Source organism: Synchiropus splendidus, chromosome 9 (assembly GCF_027744825.2).
Source record: "Synchiropus splendidus isolate RoL2022-P1 chromosome 9, RoL_Sspl_1.0, whole genome shotgun sequence".
Classification (NCBI taxonomy): Eukaryota; Metazoa; Chordata; class Actinopteri; order Syngnathiformes; family Callionymidae; genus Synchiropus; species Synchiropus splendidus.
Genome location: NC_071342.1, coordinates 14,324,862 through 14,340,966, shown reverse-complemented (window position 1 = coordinate 14,340,966; position 16,105 = coordinate 14,324,862). Strand labels below are relative to the sequence as shown.

General features: G+C 43.3%; 1 protein-coding gene across 3 annotated transcripts; it reads left to right on the top strand.

The window, feature by feature from the left end:
* The first annotated feature begins 1,977 nt into the window (after positions 1-1,977).
* Positions 1,978-16,062, top strand: mertka (c-mer proto-oncogene tyrosine kinase a). 3 transcript variants are annotated; one of them, XM_053874781.1, is made up of 19 exons: positions 1,978-2,198; positions 2,773-2,980; positions 3,054-3,154; positions 3,489-3,659; positions 6,494-6,580; positions 7,219-7,334; positions 7,404-7,593; positions 8,194-8,339; positions 9,298-9,433; positions 11,325-11,475; positions 11,996-12,084; positions 12,155-12,250; positions 12,313-12,393; positions 12,478-12,570; positions 12,636-12,754; positions 12,823-12,932; positions 13,000-13,159; positions 13,721-13,857; positions 14,968-16,061. In XM_053874781.1, exons 1-19 carry the CDS (start codon positions 2,123-2,125, stop codon positions 15,398-15,400), a joined length of 2,700 nt encoding a protein of 899 aa, XP_053730756.1. In that variant the 5' UTR covers positions 1,978-2,122; the 3' UTR covers positions 15,401-16,061. The 3 variants fall into 3 exon arrangements, with proteins under 3 accessions (XP_053730756.1, XP_053730758.1, XP_053730757.1); XM_053874783.1 differs by lacking the exon at positions 1,978-2,198 and having other exon boundaries at positions 2,776-2,924; XM_053874782.1 differs by lacking the exon at positions 1,978-2,198 and having other exon boundaries at positions 2,781-2,924; positions 2,981-3,154; positions 14,968-16,062.
* The last annotated feature ends 43 nt before the right edge of the window (positions 16,063-16,105 follow it).

Below are 16,105 nucleotides of genomic sequence, written 5' to 3'. Positions count from 1 at the left end.
ACCTTTAAGATGACCAGGATCGGAATTGTTCTTATTCCTGGGGAGTGTTTTGTCCAATTCCAGGCATAATTACACCGTGAGCGCCGCCTAGCAAATGGCAACTGATGCCAAACGGAAATGTGCTTCCTGGAGACTTCAAAATAGTCAGTTCCAATGCAGAATCAGAATCAGAATCAGAATCTAATTTATTGCCATGGTGCCCGATGATGGTGGTGTCATCCGCAAACTTGATCAGCTTCATGGACGGGTGGCTGGAGGTGCAGCAGTTGGTGTAGAGGGAGAAGAGCCATGGAGAGAGAACACTGAGGAGACCCGATGTTGAGACAGTCGTCCCCAGCCGCACGCTCTGACTCCGGCTGGTCAGGAAGTCTGTAATCCATCTGCAGAGGGAGTCAGGCACGTTGAGCTGGCGAAGCTTGTCTTCAAGCAGAGCTGGAAGAATCGTGTTAAAGGCAGAGCTGAAGTCTACAAACAGGATCCTGGCATAGGTTCCCAGGGAGTCCAGATGCCCCAGAACAAAATGAGGGGCCTGGTTCACTGCATCGTCCACAGATCTGTTGGCACTGTAGGCAAACTGCAATGAGTCCAGGTGAGAAGCAGTGATATATGCAACTTTGCCCAAGAACATCCCTGTCTAATTGGGTATTTAAACAGCTTTTTGCACCTCAGATGATGCACAAACATTGGTGAGTTGAGTGAATTGAGATAAAAAGCATTTTCCGTGCGTAATTATGCGTCATTGGAGATATTTTGCAAGCATGCGTTCTTCTCATGATATATAAAATAAGAAAAATCTGTCACAGAGTGTCTTCTCCGCCCCTTTCATTGCCGTGTGCCAGAGTTTGCTACAGTCTCCTTATAAGTGCACTCACAGTCTTCAGGCTCAAGTAAGTCGCATGGAATGAATTCCTACTATCATGCCAGTCTAAATAAAGGAAAGAAATGTTTAACAAATATCCACTCATTTAAAAAGTGTCCAACTGACGTCTAGTCAAAGTATGAAATGGCAAAACCCATTTGATTAATTGCACTGTTAAATTAATATAAATTATTCATTTAATTATTATTAAATATTCAAGTTATAAACAGTTTAAGTTTGATTGAAAATAATACACAAAGGCTGTTATATTGTCATTGCACTGTATAATTTAAAAGATCTTCCAATCGCGTGTCAGACAGGATCTCAATAGTTTAGTTACTTTTCTTCGTGTTCCTGTTAAGAATATACATTACCTCAAAATACTCTAGTATCGAAAGTATCGATATTTTGGTTTGAGAATCGGTTTTAGAGAATCAAGATCCGGTATCGATATGGATCGATCCTCACGTCACTACTATAGAGTTTGGTTAAAAGTTTGAACACCCAGTTTAAGTGATGTAACACGTCCACTCCATGTGGAAAAAAGAGAGCGTAGGTCATTTTGTACAGAAGCTGAAATAAAGTGATGCTATCATGAAATAACGTGATACTGATCAAAAATATTTTTCCCGTGCTAGCAGCTCTGATCTTCTATAGACATTGCACCTTAAATCTTAATCTTTTTTTTAATTTCAGTTCAATAATAGTTTGATTAAAAAAACGATCTTCCGATTTTAATATTGAGCGAACCATGCATTCAAAGTTCTTGCTGCCATGTTTGACGCAAAAAAAACGTAGAGGACAAATGAAATAGAATGTTTTGATTATAAACATCTCCTTAAATGTGACTATAAAAGTGTTCACTCCTAATGGAATGCGTTTTTTCTGTGGATGTAGTTAGTAGCTGACGATGAACACGTGGTGGCGCAGTTGTAAAAGCGCGTCATCTTTTAATACATTTGTATTTCTGAAAGTGTACAACTGATTAGAACACTATCTTCACTAATGTTTGTCCTTTAAAAAAAAATCAGCGCGTTATTTTATCATTCATGTGTTCAGCATTTCGCGAGTCCCGCCTCCGGGCCCCTGCTGTGACGTCACAGCAGGCTAAACTTTTCCCCTGCAGTCTGTGGATTTTAAGTCCGAGCGCAAGAAGCGATTGTCGCGATGTCTGCGACTTGTCTTTGCCAATGACCCACGTCTGAGGTGAAAAGCGGAATATTTGTGAGCCGTGTATTTTGGGGGGAGCTGCAGGTAGCGGACATGGCAAATTGGTCAGCTGCCTTGGTCGGACTTCTCCTCTCCTCTGCGACCATCGCCGCGGTCGCGGGCCACACTGGTATGTTATTACCGATTTGTTCCTTCGGTCTCATCGTTTAGTTGCGGCCGTTGCCTGGATGTCTGCTGGAGAGGAGCGCTGGAATGTCAATTTTCCTCCCCCCTCTGGCAGAGACAGTAATAACAGAGGAGACTTCTGAAGTTTCCTGAGCGTCAACACCAACGTCTGCGAACGGACTCCGGTGGAGGTTTTGGGTGTTGAAGTACATCTTAAAATCCTCAGCTATATTTTTTCAAAGTGATTGTTTGTTTGTACCAGAAGCGGTGACACACAAGTGTCTTGTAATGAAATCAGTGTCACTTCCTCATTGATGCAAATAAAGGTGGATAATTGTCTTTTAACTGATGATTAAGTTTGTTACGACAGTTATCTTAGAATACTAAAATACTCAAAATGCTTGTCACAACCAACAAGACTTTCTCAAGAATTTGCTTTTCTTTAAGTTACATTTATTAATATTCACCAGCAGGCTTGATAGTAACAACTGTTCATATATATAATGGATGAAGCCCCAAGTGGTGCGCAGTCATAACCCCATATTTTCTTTATTTCTTCCTCATTACCCCATGTGAAGTCAGGGGACTTCACTTCAAGCCCACAGTTGGCACCATCCAGCTCACAGAGGGCCACGAGGCCAGATTCAACTGCTCCATTGACATTCCTGACTCCAGGGTGGAGGCCATCACCTGGGTGAAGGACGACCAGGACTTGGCCACCAACACGCAGGTGAATGAGCTGCATACTGTCACTGATGGGGTGACCACCCTCCTCTCCACCGTCAGGTGTGTGTGGCGTACCAAAACTTATGATCGCTCTGACCATGAGTCTCACGGGTAATCATGACCATTCCTACAGAATAATTCAGGTGCAGCAGATGGATGCCGGGGAGTATCGGTGCCGACTCACCATCGGCAACACCACCGTGGAGTCCCAACCAATCGTCATTGAAGTCCAAGGTGCGTTTAAAATGAAGTGACCTACTGAACACATACATTGTTTCTCTGGCTGACACCCTGAGGAACCGACTGGAGCACTGCTTCAGGTTATGTTGATACAGTCACAGGAAGACACAGGTGTCCAAGAGGTCTCCTTTGAGGTATCCGTTGTTGACTAATGGAGGAAGCGGCAACTGGCAAAATAAGAGGGTCTGTGTTGAGGAGGACAGACAGGTGATGAGAAAGAGGAAGGAAAGTGACGAAGACTGACTTCCTACTTCAGCGACGGGTGTGAGGAAGAAGGAAACTTGAGTTAAAAGTCACTCACAAGATCTGTTTTGTGGTTCCTCGGCAGGGCTTCCCACATTCACCCAACAACCAGAAGACAGGAATGTGACCAGAGACACTCCCTTCACACTCTTCTGTGCAGCAGTTGGACCTCCAGACCCGGTTAAAATCCGCTGGCTTAAAGATGGGTCACCATACAGCCAGTTTTACAACTCTCCCAGCAACTTCACCGTGACAGGTTGGCTCTCACACAAACACAAGGAAGATCTCACTTTGAATTTTCCATGACAATAAATCACAGTCATGTGAACACTGCCTCAATCTTCATGTGAGCTTTAAAGCAAGATCAAAATCAGCTCTTGAAACTTTTTTTCAGAAGCCAGTGCTGTACATTGCAGTGGTCCACAACTTTAACTTGAGCTAGTATGTGCTAGCTGACATCACATTTATTGGTTCCCCTTCTGCCTCGCCAGTGCTGCCTCAGCATCTGCAAGCATGTAACCGAGGCCTCTGAGCTGAGGGAATGTGGACTTCATGAGTAATAACTAAATCAACAATTATGGCTGGAACTATTTGTATTCATTTGAAGGCATAAACCTTATGTACCCAAACATCAAAGCCTGTCCCTGTGGCCACAAGTCAAAAAGCTGAATTGTGATGTTTAACTGAAGTAATGTCACAAAAGAAAAATGTAATCTATATTTTATTAATGACGATTTGTAAATACCATGTACTATTATGAAGGTTCCGAACAAACCTTAGTAGTATTCCCAACAAAAGCTGTCTCTGCGGTTGATAACTGCTGGGTTTGACTTGGAATGATACTGTGTTTACTCTCATAACTTCTCCTGAGGAATCTTGTCTGATACCTCCCCCACTTCTCAAAACACACATGGACTAGATGTCACACTTGCCTTGCGTTTCCAAATAGAAGCTACACAGTTAAAGGATCAAGTGATTCATCTGTTAAACTTTGCTAGTGAGTATCTGTGACTAAACGTTCTGCTTTACTCTGAGCAGTTTTGTGTGATGCAGATGGGGTCGTCCTTCAACTCCTCAGTCGCCAACATAGCAGCTTTACCTTTACCTTGAAACAAGACAAAATAATTACATTTTTTAAGACAAAATAATTCTCGACCAAGCCATTATTTGAAGCAGTTTACCTCCCCTTTAGCCTGCTGACTTTCTCGAAACTCAACATTTGTTATGGAAAGCATGACCTCCCTGCTCGAAATATTCTAACCCCCAAATTTACAGCTGACCGCAGGCTACAAAAGTCTGCAGGCGGCGAGCGCAAGCCAGTAGTTGAGGGGGTTAAAGGTTCAGAGCTTTGGTCCTGCATGTGCAAGGTCCCGGGCAGAGGCAGCATGGGCTGGCTGTACAGGGAGTCTGTTCGGGGGTTGGCCGCAGGGACAAAGAACCCCATTCAAAGAACAGCCCACTACCCAGCCTGGAGGGGCTGGACACAGAGGCTGGCAGAGTGCTGGCTCACACAGCTCTGTCAACAATTCTTCAGCAGATCTGCAGAGTGTTTACCTCAGATCCAGTGTTGTAGCTTTTGTGTGTGAATTCCTTCAGTCATACTCACTCTCACTGGAGAGGTCTGTCCAAGTCAGTTTTGTACTGGCACAAGTTTTTTCACTCAATTCTATTTTTAATTTTTATTTCTCTGTACTTTCTCTCCACTTCACATGTGTTGGTTTTTGGCTCACCAAAAGGTCTTACAACCAGAAAAAAGACATACACAAGTCTTTTACTTTTAGTTACAGCACTGTTTTAGACAATACCTTGGATGTCCTTCGGAAGCTTTGGTATCAGGACTTTTAACAAGAAAATATATGAAAAGACTTGGGTTATTTTGATGTTAGATACATCCATTTTATGTCCTCTCCTCTTTGGTTATTGATCATGTTTTGAAATGTAAATGAGGGAGGCGAACAATGGAGTGCAGCCAGTGGAAATGACTGACTGGGATGGGACTAAAAGAAGTGATGTGGCAGTGATGAACACCTTGATGTTGTCATGTGTCATGTGAGGTCAGAAAAGATCAGTGATAGGAGTAAAAACAACAAGAAGAAAGTCAAGTTGATAATGGAGGTGAAGGAGGACTGGGGTGAATAGGGAGGGTGATGGAATAGATTATGGTGGAGGACTTGTGGTTGCAGCCCATGATGGCTGTCAATGAAGAGAACTTGTCTTGTCTTAATGTGGACCTTTTCGCAAGACACCATTTCGTAGTGGAGAATTCATCCAGAACTGGTTGACCTCTTTACTAAACCTGACTTGAACACACTTGGGAAGCAGCACAAACGGCAACATTAGCTAAGTTCGTTGAGTCAATTCTGCTGATCTTCCTGTGGTTTCTAGGTTTGCTGTGCTTTCAGAATAGAAACTGTTTCATCTGCACAGCTTGACTTAAACTGCTCTGACTTATTATCACCATGTTGGCACGACAGTGAGACTATGTGAGTAATACAATATTCAAAAGCTGCTGCCATCCACCTACAGCATAAATACTAGCTTCACTAACCCAACCTCTAATGGGTCAGATATTACACATGACAGTGATAGTTTCTTCACAGGGACTAGCCACAGCATTCACCACCAAAACATCACGGTTATTGGCATCAGGTTTTGATGACACGACCGTCTGCATTCCAGGTTCGATTTTCTGAGGACCATATTTGGCCTCTTTGTTATTCGAAAACTCTCAACCAGCAAGGAAGGAGTGACAGAAGAATCCCAACAAGTTTCCAATAACTTTTTTTTCTTCTTGTGAATGGCTGTGCGGTTATGTTTCCGAAAGGGAGACAGTGGAAAGGAAAACACAATAGTGACATTGTTGCTGTGTCACAGTCTTATTCTCGGTGGGTCACTGGAGCCGCTGAAAGACAGGAATTGTATGACCAGGAAAAGGAAGGATTGTAAACCAGGGAAGAGGCATGATTCAAGCTCGGAGTCTGAGCCTCAAACCTTCGACACGTCATAAAAGAATGAGTCACTTCGGCACAGTTACGGTTCCCTAGAAAGGCACTTTCACCTTTCATCTCTCATTAAATGTGTTAATGACAGGTGTGGACAAGTACGCTCAGTTCAGTTGTGAGGCCTACAACGCAAAAGGGGTCACCACCTCCAGAGAAGCTCACGTCCACATCAAAGGTAAAGTCCTGGTCCTTTATACCTATATTGTTTATAGTTCCTTTTATTATGGTTTCAGTGTGTAAGGGCAGCCAGGATGAGGATAAGCAACTCTTGAGTCTGGCACCATGGTTTTTAGTCAGAATGGCCTGATCTTTCTTTAGGTTCAAGTGACAAGGGGACTTATTCACGAGTGACGGAAGGGTTGACGCGTGGGACTGTGTCAGTCTGTTGTGGTGGGGGGGAACAAGCTGAGCTTGAAGGCAATGCTACTTTGAGGTCCCGAGTTTTGACCTGTAAGACCAAGATCGATGATACAAGTGGCCATAATCAAATGAGCTTTCTCCATAGGGTGGCTGCATGATGGAGCTGCATTTCTTCTTTGACCCCTCCAGGAGCAGGTCAAAGAAGAAATGCAGCTCCACATGAAGTGTTGTGGAGGTGACTGGGGCATCTCCCTCTCACTTTTAGACTGCGAACACCTTGTTATTCGCCCACGGGAGGGTACTGAGGACAGGCACCTCTTGCATGGACTCTTTGATCAGAAGGAGAAGAACACTGGAGCAATTGTCCCTAGAGTTTAGCACCTCAGATGTAGAGGCGTGTTTCCCGTGCATTGTCAAACATTTCATCACGCCTTCTCCTTGTGTGTCCCACAGTGCTTCCCAGTCCGGTGTCTGATGTTGCTGTAACAGAGAGGCAATCCAGTAAACTACTGCTGAGCTGGACACCTGGTCACGACGGCTACTCACCACTGACCTGGTGTCAAATCAGGGTAATCCCATTCTTCTGTGTTGACTGCTGTTCAGTCTGCAATGGAGTCATGACATGCTTCCCGTGCCAGGTCAAAGAGGTGAGTCGGAGGATCGGCGAGGTGACGAACACCAGGTTCGTGAACGCCACAGTGCCGCCGTTCCTGTCGGAGATCCCGGGACTCCAGGCCATGACGTGTTACAACATGAGCGTTTCCTGTAGCAATGAAGTCGGGGCCTCCCCGGCGTCCGGTTGGATCCAGAGCAACACGACCGAAGGAGGTGCGTCCTGTTGCACGGGAAATGATCAAGAAACTGTGCATTACGTAATCCAAGCTAAACTTGTATAAACCTCAGTGGCATCAAAAAAAAGCTCGAGTATTTTGAGCAATGGTGTTTTGCTGCAGGAGCTGCTCTGCCATCATAAATGCCTCGGTTTTGCTAACCCACTATGTAATTAGACGACTGCTTTCTCAGTCTAACTTCTCTCTGGCGTTAAAAAGATCTTGATCAGATCTTTTTTGCTGTTGTCCAGAAAGGTCACAAAGGAAATAGGAGTGCCTCGCTGAAAAAACAAGTTTGTAGAGGGTGGAGATGCGTTTCCTTCCTAAAACCGTTGAGGGACATTTTCCGACTTTGATGGTCTCTTGTCGGAAGTGAGAGCGTTCCACACAATTTTTGTGTGTAGCCAAGTTGGGATCTGTTACATTTCTAACCTGTAGATATCTTTATTTTTTTTATTATACTATATATTTAACTCTGACTTAACTTTGCAACTATGGAAGCATTGTTAGCATTTTGGGCTAGATTACGAAACATTTTTGCAATTTACCGACTTACATTTTAACATAAAATGACAACTCTATCCCATCTCTCCCGCAGTGCCCTCAGTTTACCCCCGAAATGTGACGGTCCAGCGAAATGAATCTTGGCTGTTAATCAGGTGGAAACCTCCACCAGAGGACAAGATAAACGGCGTCCTGCAGGGATATGATGTCATCATCAGACACGGGACCCAAGTCAACAAGGTGAGAGGGAGGAAGTTTTATTGTTGTTTGATCATTTTATTGTCTTTTTATTGGTTTAATGGCTTTATAACTGGCTGCTGGCCTGAGATGGGGAGTCATTGGGAGAAGAGGTTAACTGAGATTGTTTTAATGGGTATGTTCTTGTGTCCTACTGCATGTTTCAGGATTTCTATTTAAATAATCAAATGTTAAATACAAACCATAAAATAAAAATAACACTTCACTGGTTGTAAAAAAAAATGTTTTGTGACCTAAATCTCATTTAAACTCAAGTGGAAGAAGATACTTTTCAAATCAAATAAATGTTTCATGTTGCAAGTCCTGGAGGCTGACATGGCTTTGTTTTTCTAAATTTGGCACATGATCCTGAGTCACTGCGGCATCAATGGAATACAGCAGGATGTGTACTGAGGCCCAAATACCCATTGTCCAGTCAGGAGCTGAGGTCACAATGGATCTGTCGTCATAGTACTGATGGGAATCTGTGGACTGACTGTCAGTGCGGGAAATGATGAAAAGAATTCAACATTGGCATTTCTGACTTTGGAGACGGTCAATCATGTGTCGGGCATGTGTCTGCCGCAGAGGAACTCCGGTGGAGTTGTGAAAGACGGTCTCATGTTCTAACGTGACCCTCCAGAAAGTTTCTCTCCTTCCTCTTTCGAAGCTTTAAAGTTCCACATTGATGAAAGCTGGTTTCTATATGAGGCAGGCAGGTGGATGTGGTGGGGAGATCAGGTACTCAGGAAAAGCTTGGCTTCTAAATTAATTCAAAACAGACCCTCATTTAAAAGGCCCACCTTGAATGAAAAAACAGTGACTAAGGGAATCTCTCTGGTGCAGGAATGGCTCATTGTTTGTAGTACTAGAAGTAGAAGGAGATGTACAGGTGCTGAACAAGGCGCCTCCTGCAGGTGTAAACAAATGATGAGAACAATATCTGTCACGCTTCCTTTAGATCCACCGCACCACCAACACGGCGTCCGTGGCTCTGCAGGATTTCAACACCACCTACACCGTGCAGGTGGCCGCGTGCACACGGGCTGGCAGCGGCATGGTCAGCCCACCGGTCTCGCTATTCGTCCCGGAAGACAGTGAGCCGCTCTATTTATTCTTCTCTGCCTGACTTGTCTTATAAGAAGTCATGACAAATGTTATGGATGTGTCGATTTGAGATAATCGGTCCGGTGTTTTTTGGTGAACAGCAGTTCACATCCCATTTTTCACTTCCTTTAAGGTGACGGTATTTTAGGAGAAGGCTGTTGCAAATCCTACAAGATGTGATTTGTCTGAAACACAAAGTGGATGCTTTGTAGCCAGGCACTTTTGAGGTGTAAGTTGTTCACCCCAAAAACCAGGAGAGCTGGAGGAGGGACGTCTTTACTGCTTCACTTGAGCTGCTGCCCAGTGGAGGTGGAAGAAAAAAGCTGCGTGGATTTTACCTATATGGCACGATACATGCCTGATAGCTAAGGCAGACCTGGGCAAAGTGCAGCACACACGTGGCCCTTCAACTATTTACACTGCGCTTGTGAGGTCAGACAGGGAAACTGCAAACTTTGTCAGGCAACCTACTTGTAGTTTGTACTGTTGTACTGTTTCAGTTTTTTTTACTTTTAAATCGTCCTTATGGACAGTATCATGTGTCCCTCAAAAGTGATTTGTAGGTTTGTATTTTTTAGATTTCCTCATCATGTTAAGACTCATCTTTTTTGTACCTTCTTTCCTTAGGGTTGATGGCCCCTCACAGCAGTCACAGTATGTGATGTGGCCCCGTTTGAAATTTAACTGCCCACCCTTGATCTATGGTCCAAGCAAGGGCCTTATTATAGTAGGAGAAAAGTTGGCTCTATAGCTTAAAACTTGAGCCTATAGTTTAGGTGAGAACAAGTAGATTAACACTGATGTGAGGGCCCATCAAAAATAAACAAGTTTAAAATATATATATTATTATTGTTGTTGTATTTGTGGTTTCTGTTGTTTTTGGTAATTCTGTTAAAACTTATCTTAATTGTTATCCTAGATATTATTATAAATATCTAGGTATGGGATGAGGATAATATGAGGATAATAATTATAATAAGGATAAGGAATTTTATTTTTGCGCATCATGCAAATGTTCTGATCATATTTCATCATTTTTTTTAAAAAAGAGAAAATTTCCCCCACCATTTTAAAAGCAAAATATAACTCTGTATTTACCGGCCATGTTTACATGTCACCAGTTTTAAATGGCAAAATGGCATAGCATTTTTTTTTCCCTTTCAAAAGTTACAGTTGTTTTGGCATCCGTTCATGTACATTTCAGTTGTTCAAATGAAAGTTCTTCATTTGAAGCCTTTGTGAACTCCTAAATTGTGCCGACCAAAGAAGAAGAATGTTCTGGTCTAGTTCCACAAGAACACAGTTTACCAGCCGTTGGAATTTCCTGGCTCGTACCCGGAAGACAAACGAACAAGACTGGCCAACACTCAGTTGGCAGCAACAATTAGGGCTCCAAATGGGGCTCTTCAAAATAGTCCCCCAAAATAAATAAGAACTATTTTGTTATCATTTTTTGATGTGTATTCAGAATAACTCATTACATCCCGTTTTCATTGAAGTATTCCAAGAATTCAAACGGCCAAGCAGACAAGCAATAAAGTCTGTCTTCTTTCTTTTAAGTGGTGCTCACCATGGCAACCAGCCACTCTACAGCAGTTTCCATCCTAATGTTGTTACTAGACTGCCATAACAGGCGAGAGACAAAGTTTCTAACATAAGAACAGTAGCTGTGATCTTAAACAATCATACGGAAACTCATTTCACATACTATACAAATACACAGAGCCTCAGAAATATATTCCAAAGTTTCATCCGACAGAAGTGGCACATGCTAGTTTGGGATATTTAGAATGCTATTGGTAGTCAGAGGATCTTCAAACTGATGTTCTATTTCCGTATTTGCCCTCATTTCCCCTCCTCTCCTTCCTCTGCCCACCTCAGGATCTCTTCCATCGCCTTCGTCCAGCCCTGACACTGGGATTCCAGACGCCGTCAATGTGGTTTTGGGAGTGATTTGTGGCATCTGTCTGCTGCTGATGGTCCTCTGGGGTGCTATCTGCGTACACAACAGGACCTCTGGATCCTGGTTTTGGTGCGTAAACAAGCCTGTCTTCCACTTGATTTAACTGCTGTGCAGGAAGATTTTAAAGCTCCAATTCAGCTACTGGAAATAAGCGATCTTTTTTTTATTGTGTGCTTTGAGTACATCAAGTCTTCCTGGCTGTGTTAATAAACTGCAGCCGCTTCCGTTTAGTCATTGTTATCAGACGTCTATAATAACTTCACAGCTGCACATGTTGACGGCATCCAGGCGCAGCGAGATTCACATCCAGAATAGGGATGTGTCTCCCCCTTCTGTTAGCATGGGGGAACTGCAGCTCTGCTCAGCCACATGACGCAGAAGTGACAATGTGATGGACTGTGCACAATCGCTCAGTATTCCAATTTTAAAGTATATGCTGGAGAATCCTACAATTTCCTCGGATTAGGATTTCACTAAAGTGAAACTACGGTTACTAGAAGTGACCTGCTATGAGTTATTGCTGTGAAGTTCATAGAATTTGTCAAGCATAATAAACATTATCAGCTTGTCTAATCGTCTCTATCTGCAGGCGCATTTTTGGAAGCCCGGATAAACTCCAACCAGTGGTGCAGTACAGCGCACAGAGATCCTACAATCGATCTGCAGTGGCAGTAACTCGTATGTACCCCACAACAGATGCTGGATATTTACATTGAGCTCATTTCACTGTTATAACCTTTGTCTGCAGTCGGACATCTCGGGATCTGCGATGAGCTCCAGGCTAAACTTCAGGATGTGATGGTCATGAGGAGCTTGCTGTCCATTGGAAAGGTCCTCGGAGAAGGTGAGAACTCTGATAGCTTTATGAAAACTGATGTTATTGTAGTTAATATTTCACCCGTGTAGGTGAGTTTGGCTCGGTGGTGGAGGGACAACTGCAGCAGCCGGGTGGAACCACGGAAAAGGTTGCCGTGAAGACGATGAAAAGCAAGTCATTATTTTCATTCTCACGCTTCGATATGACCGGTCAAAGGCCTGTTTGTATTCATATACAATAACAATTTACTACAGTGGACAGCTTTTCTCAGCGAGAGATCGAGGAGTTCTTAAATGAGGCGGCGTGCATGAAAGACTTCAACCATCCCAATGTCATCAGGCTGCTGGGTAACCAGAGTAATTTGCGTTGTATTTGTGATGAGGGAACTAAAACTTAGTGTGTGTTCTTTCAGGTGTGTGTCTGGAGGTGGGACCTGGAAACTGCCCGAAGCCAATGGTCATCCTGCCGTTTATGAAATACGGAGATCTACACAGCTTCCTGCTGCGCTCACGTTTGGGAGAAAGTCAGATTGTAAGACTATATTGTATGGTATGGTATGGTACGAGGTGATGGATGATGGTCTGCTCTGGGATGTCCAGTTCCTACCCACCCAGACTCTGCTGAAGTTCATGGTGGACATCGCCATGGGGATGGAGTACCTCAGCGGTCGCAACTTTCTGCATCGAGACCTGGCCGCTCGCAACTGCATGTGAGTTTGTTCCTCCTCAGACGTCACGAGTGAGGTCCTTCGATTCGAGGCTTCCTTTCTCTTCAAGGCTCCGGGATGACATGACGGTGTGTGTGGCAGACTTCGGATTATCCAAGAAGATTTACAGTGGGGATTATTACCGACAAGGCAGGATAGCAAAAATGCCTGTGAAATGGATCGCTGTGGAGAGTCTGGCGGACCGAGTGTTTACTGTCAAGAGTGATGTGGTAAGAGTCCTGTTGAGTGTGTAAACTTGGTCAGCCAAAATGGCTTCTCGTAACTCCGTACTTTGCTGCAAAGTTATGGCAAAACGTCACACACAACTGCTGTTGTGGCCATCCCAAAACGTACTCTATGTTAATGCAGACAGGTCTGTCCACATATGGAGAACAATTGAATGCTTAAAACAAATTTAGTTTAAATGGAAGAACAGTTTGTTTTTGAGGTAGCAGTGAGCAGAACAAGCCCATTAGGACTTCATTTATGGGATGCAACAGATTGGAAAATGTATTTAAATTAAAATTGAAAGGTATTTAAGGGGTCAAAGATGGAAAATATGTGAATTTTTTTTTTCTTTTTTATATAATGTCATTGAAGAACAGTGAAATAAATAAATAATGAGGTATAAATGTATAATAATCTTTAGGGCACAAGATTATGTAAAAATATTTTTCATAACAAGATGAAAACAGAAAGAAAAGGACTACAATTCAGAAAAAAGTTTGAGAAAACATCGTAAAACAACAGAAGTTTGTCGTTCCGTTCCATATCCATTTTGTTGCTTGCAGTGGGCGTTCGGCGTGACCATGTGGGAGATTGCTACACGAGGCATGACGCCATACCCTGGCATCCAAAACCATGAAATTTACGACTACCTGCTGGAAGGACACAGACTGAAGCAACCTCCAGACTGTTTGGATGAACTGTAAGTGTACTTTGTTTACTTATTGCATTTCTGGCCACGTGACCAGTTCTGAAAACAGTCTCAAACCAGACATTTTGACTTAATGAAACACAACAAATCAGAATGACTATGTTACTATGGAGACAAAATATGTAGTACAGTGGTACCTCGGTTCTCGACCACAATCCGTTCCAGACGGCCGTTCGAGAAGCGATTTGTTTGAAATCAGAATCGATTTTTCCCATTACAATGAATGGAAAAAGAAAGAATGCGTCCCAAGCCTTAAAATAGGCTTTTGTAGGAGTGAATGTAGAGTGTCTGCTGCAGGTGCGCTGTTCCTCTATGTGTGTGGCCGCTGCATGTGGGAGGGGTTGCTGAGTGAGTGACGTCTCTCCGGAAGTGAAGAGGTGCCCGGTGCGTGTCCAGCTCTGAATGTGCGCTTCTGTGCAGTTTGGCTGTGACAAAGTCATAAACCAAGTAACGCTCTGTCCCAGACTCGCCTCATCCCTGTCCCAGCTCCAGTCCACAACAGGACATCAAACCCTGGAGTGTGCGCTCCAGCCTCGGAGGTGTGGAGAGCGAGCACCTCCCCTGTGACACTCTACCACAGTCCAGTGTGGAGACAGGAAAGGTTTTACACCTCAATATGAAGAAAAAACAGTCAGTAAATGTAGCTAACGGGACACGTCTGCATACAGAGGCTGCGTTATACACAATAACAAAGCGCGTTGTGGGTCAGCTGATCGGTCCGCGCACGTTATGTTTTTTCTGGCTTTTTTCGGGGGCGTTCGAGTTCTGGGTTTTTGTTCAAAATCCAAAGCAAAAAAATCTTGAAATTTTTGTTCGAAGTCGAGGATGTTTGAAAACCGAGGTGCCACTGTACTTTTGTTTTTAATGTTTTGGCGTTACCTCTGCACCAAGTGGCCTCTTCTTCGTGTCTGTAATGCGGCTGCCATCTGCCGTCCACTTCAGATCACTCTCTCAGATTATTCAGATTAGATTGCTAGATTGATAGTATTTTACGCTTTATGTATTTTGCTTAATGTTTCCACTTTTAAATAAGGTGTCAAATTCTGTCTACATTATAGTCGATGAAGCGAAGAGTATAATGACTATTTCTGTGGTGATTAGGTACCAGATCATGTTCAGCTGCTGGAGGCCTGATCCTCTGGACCGCCCTCTCTTCCCACAACTGCGAATACTGTTGGAAAAGCTGACAGAAAAGTTGCCAGAGACTTGCAATAAAGATGATGTCATCTATATCAACACCAGCTTCCCTGAAGAGGATCCGGACGGTGATGCTATTTCTCCTCTGTCCACCTCTTCGCCCTCCTGCAGCCACCAAGCAGCTGCTAATTCAGTGGTGACTGCAGACGTTCATGGAAGCATGGAGGACGAGGAAAACCACGATCGCTACGTTGTTGTTGTGCCGTCAGATCCGTCGATGAGATCTGTAGGGATGGACACCCCACTTTTATCTAGGGATAGATTTGGTCATACAAATGGAGACATGGTGACAGACGGAGTCGACCACAGCTCAAGTGACACGTCACACCTGCTGTAGAAAGCGGTACTAGAACTTCATCTGCTTCAAGTGTACTTTCTCACAGGAAATGACAACGCATTTTCCAGTTTTGATGCAGTCATTTTTGTAAATCATGAAGTATCTGACTTGTGTTCTTGTTGATATAAGCTTAAGTCGCAGAACTGTGAAAATATGTTTGGTTTGGATTATGGTGTAAATATCGCGAATATATGTACAGAACACTTTAGCAATGCAAAATAAATATTTGGAGATTTGTTTTATGCTTTGAAAACAACAATATGTTTCACTCTGTTGACTCTTGTACTTGCGTAACCTCTGGAATGTCCCCGATGTTTTTCCCTTTTTTGTTCTTAGTTGTGCAAATAGTAAATATTCCGGCATGAAATAGAAGATTTCTCTTCTCTGTTACAACATTACCTGTCGTTGTTCCTGGCCATTAACTTGAGATTTGAGTATGAAATCTTATTTTTGTTCCCTTACCAATACTGCAAGGGTTTTACATTCAGGCAAATGGCACTTTCTGATGTCACATTGTGTGGTCAATTCAGCATTTATGTAATGCAACAGTTTGTGGAAAGTATCAACAGCTTTACTTGAACTCACCATATATTAACAGTCTCTTTAAATTGTGTTGCAGGAAATAAATGATAAAGCCATTAAATGCACATTAATAATAGCCCAAGACTGAAGTGCTGGTGTCGCTCAAAAATCAAGTTCAGACAA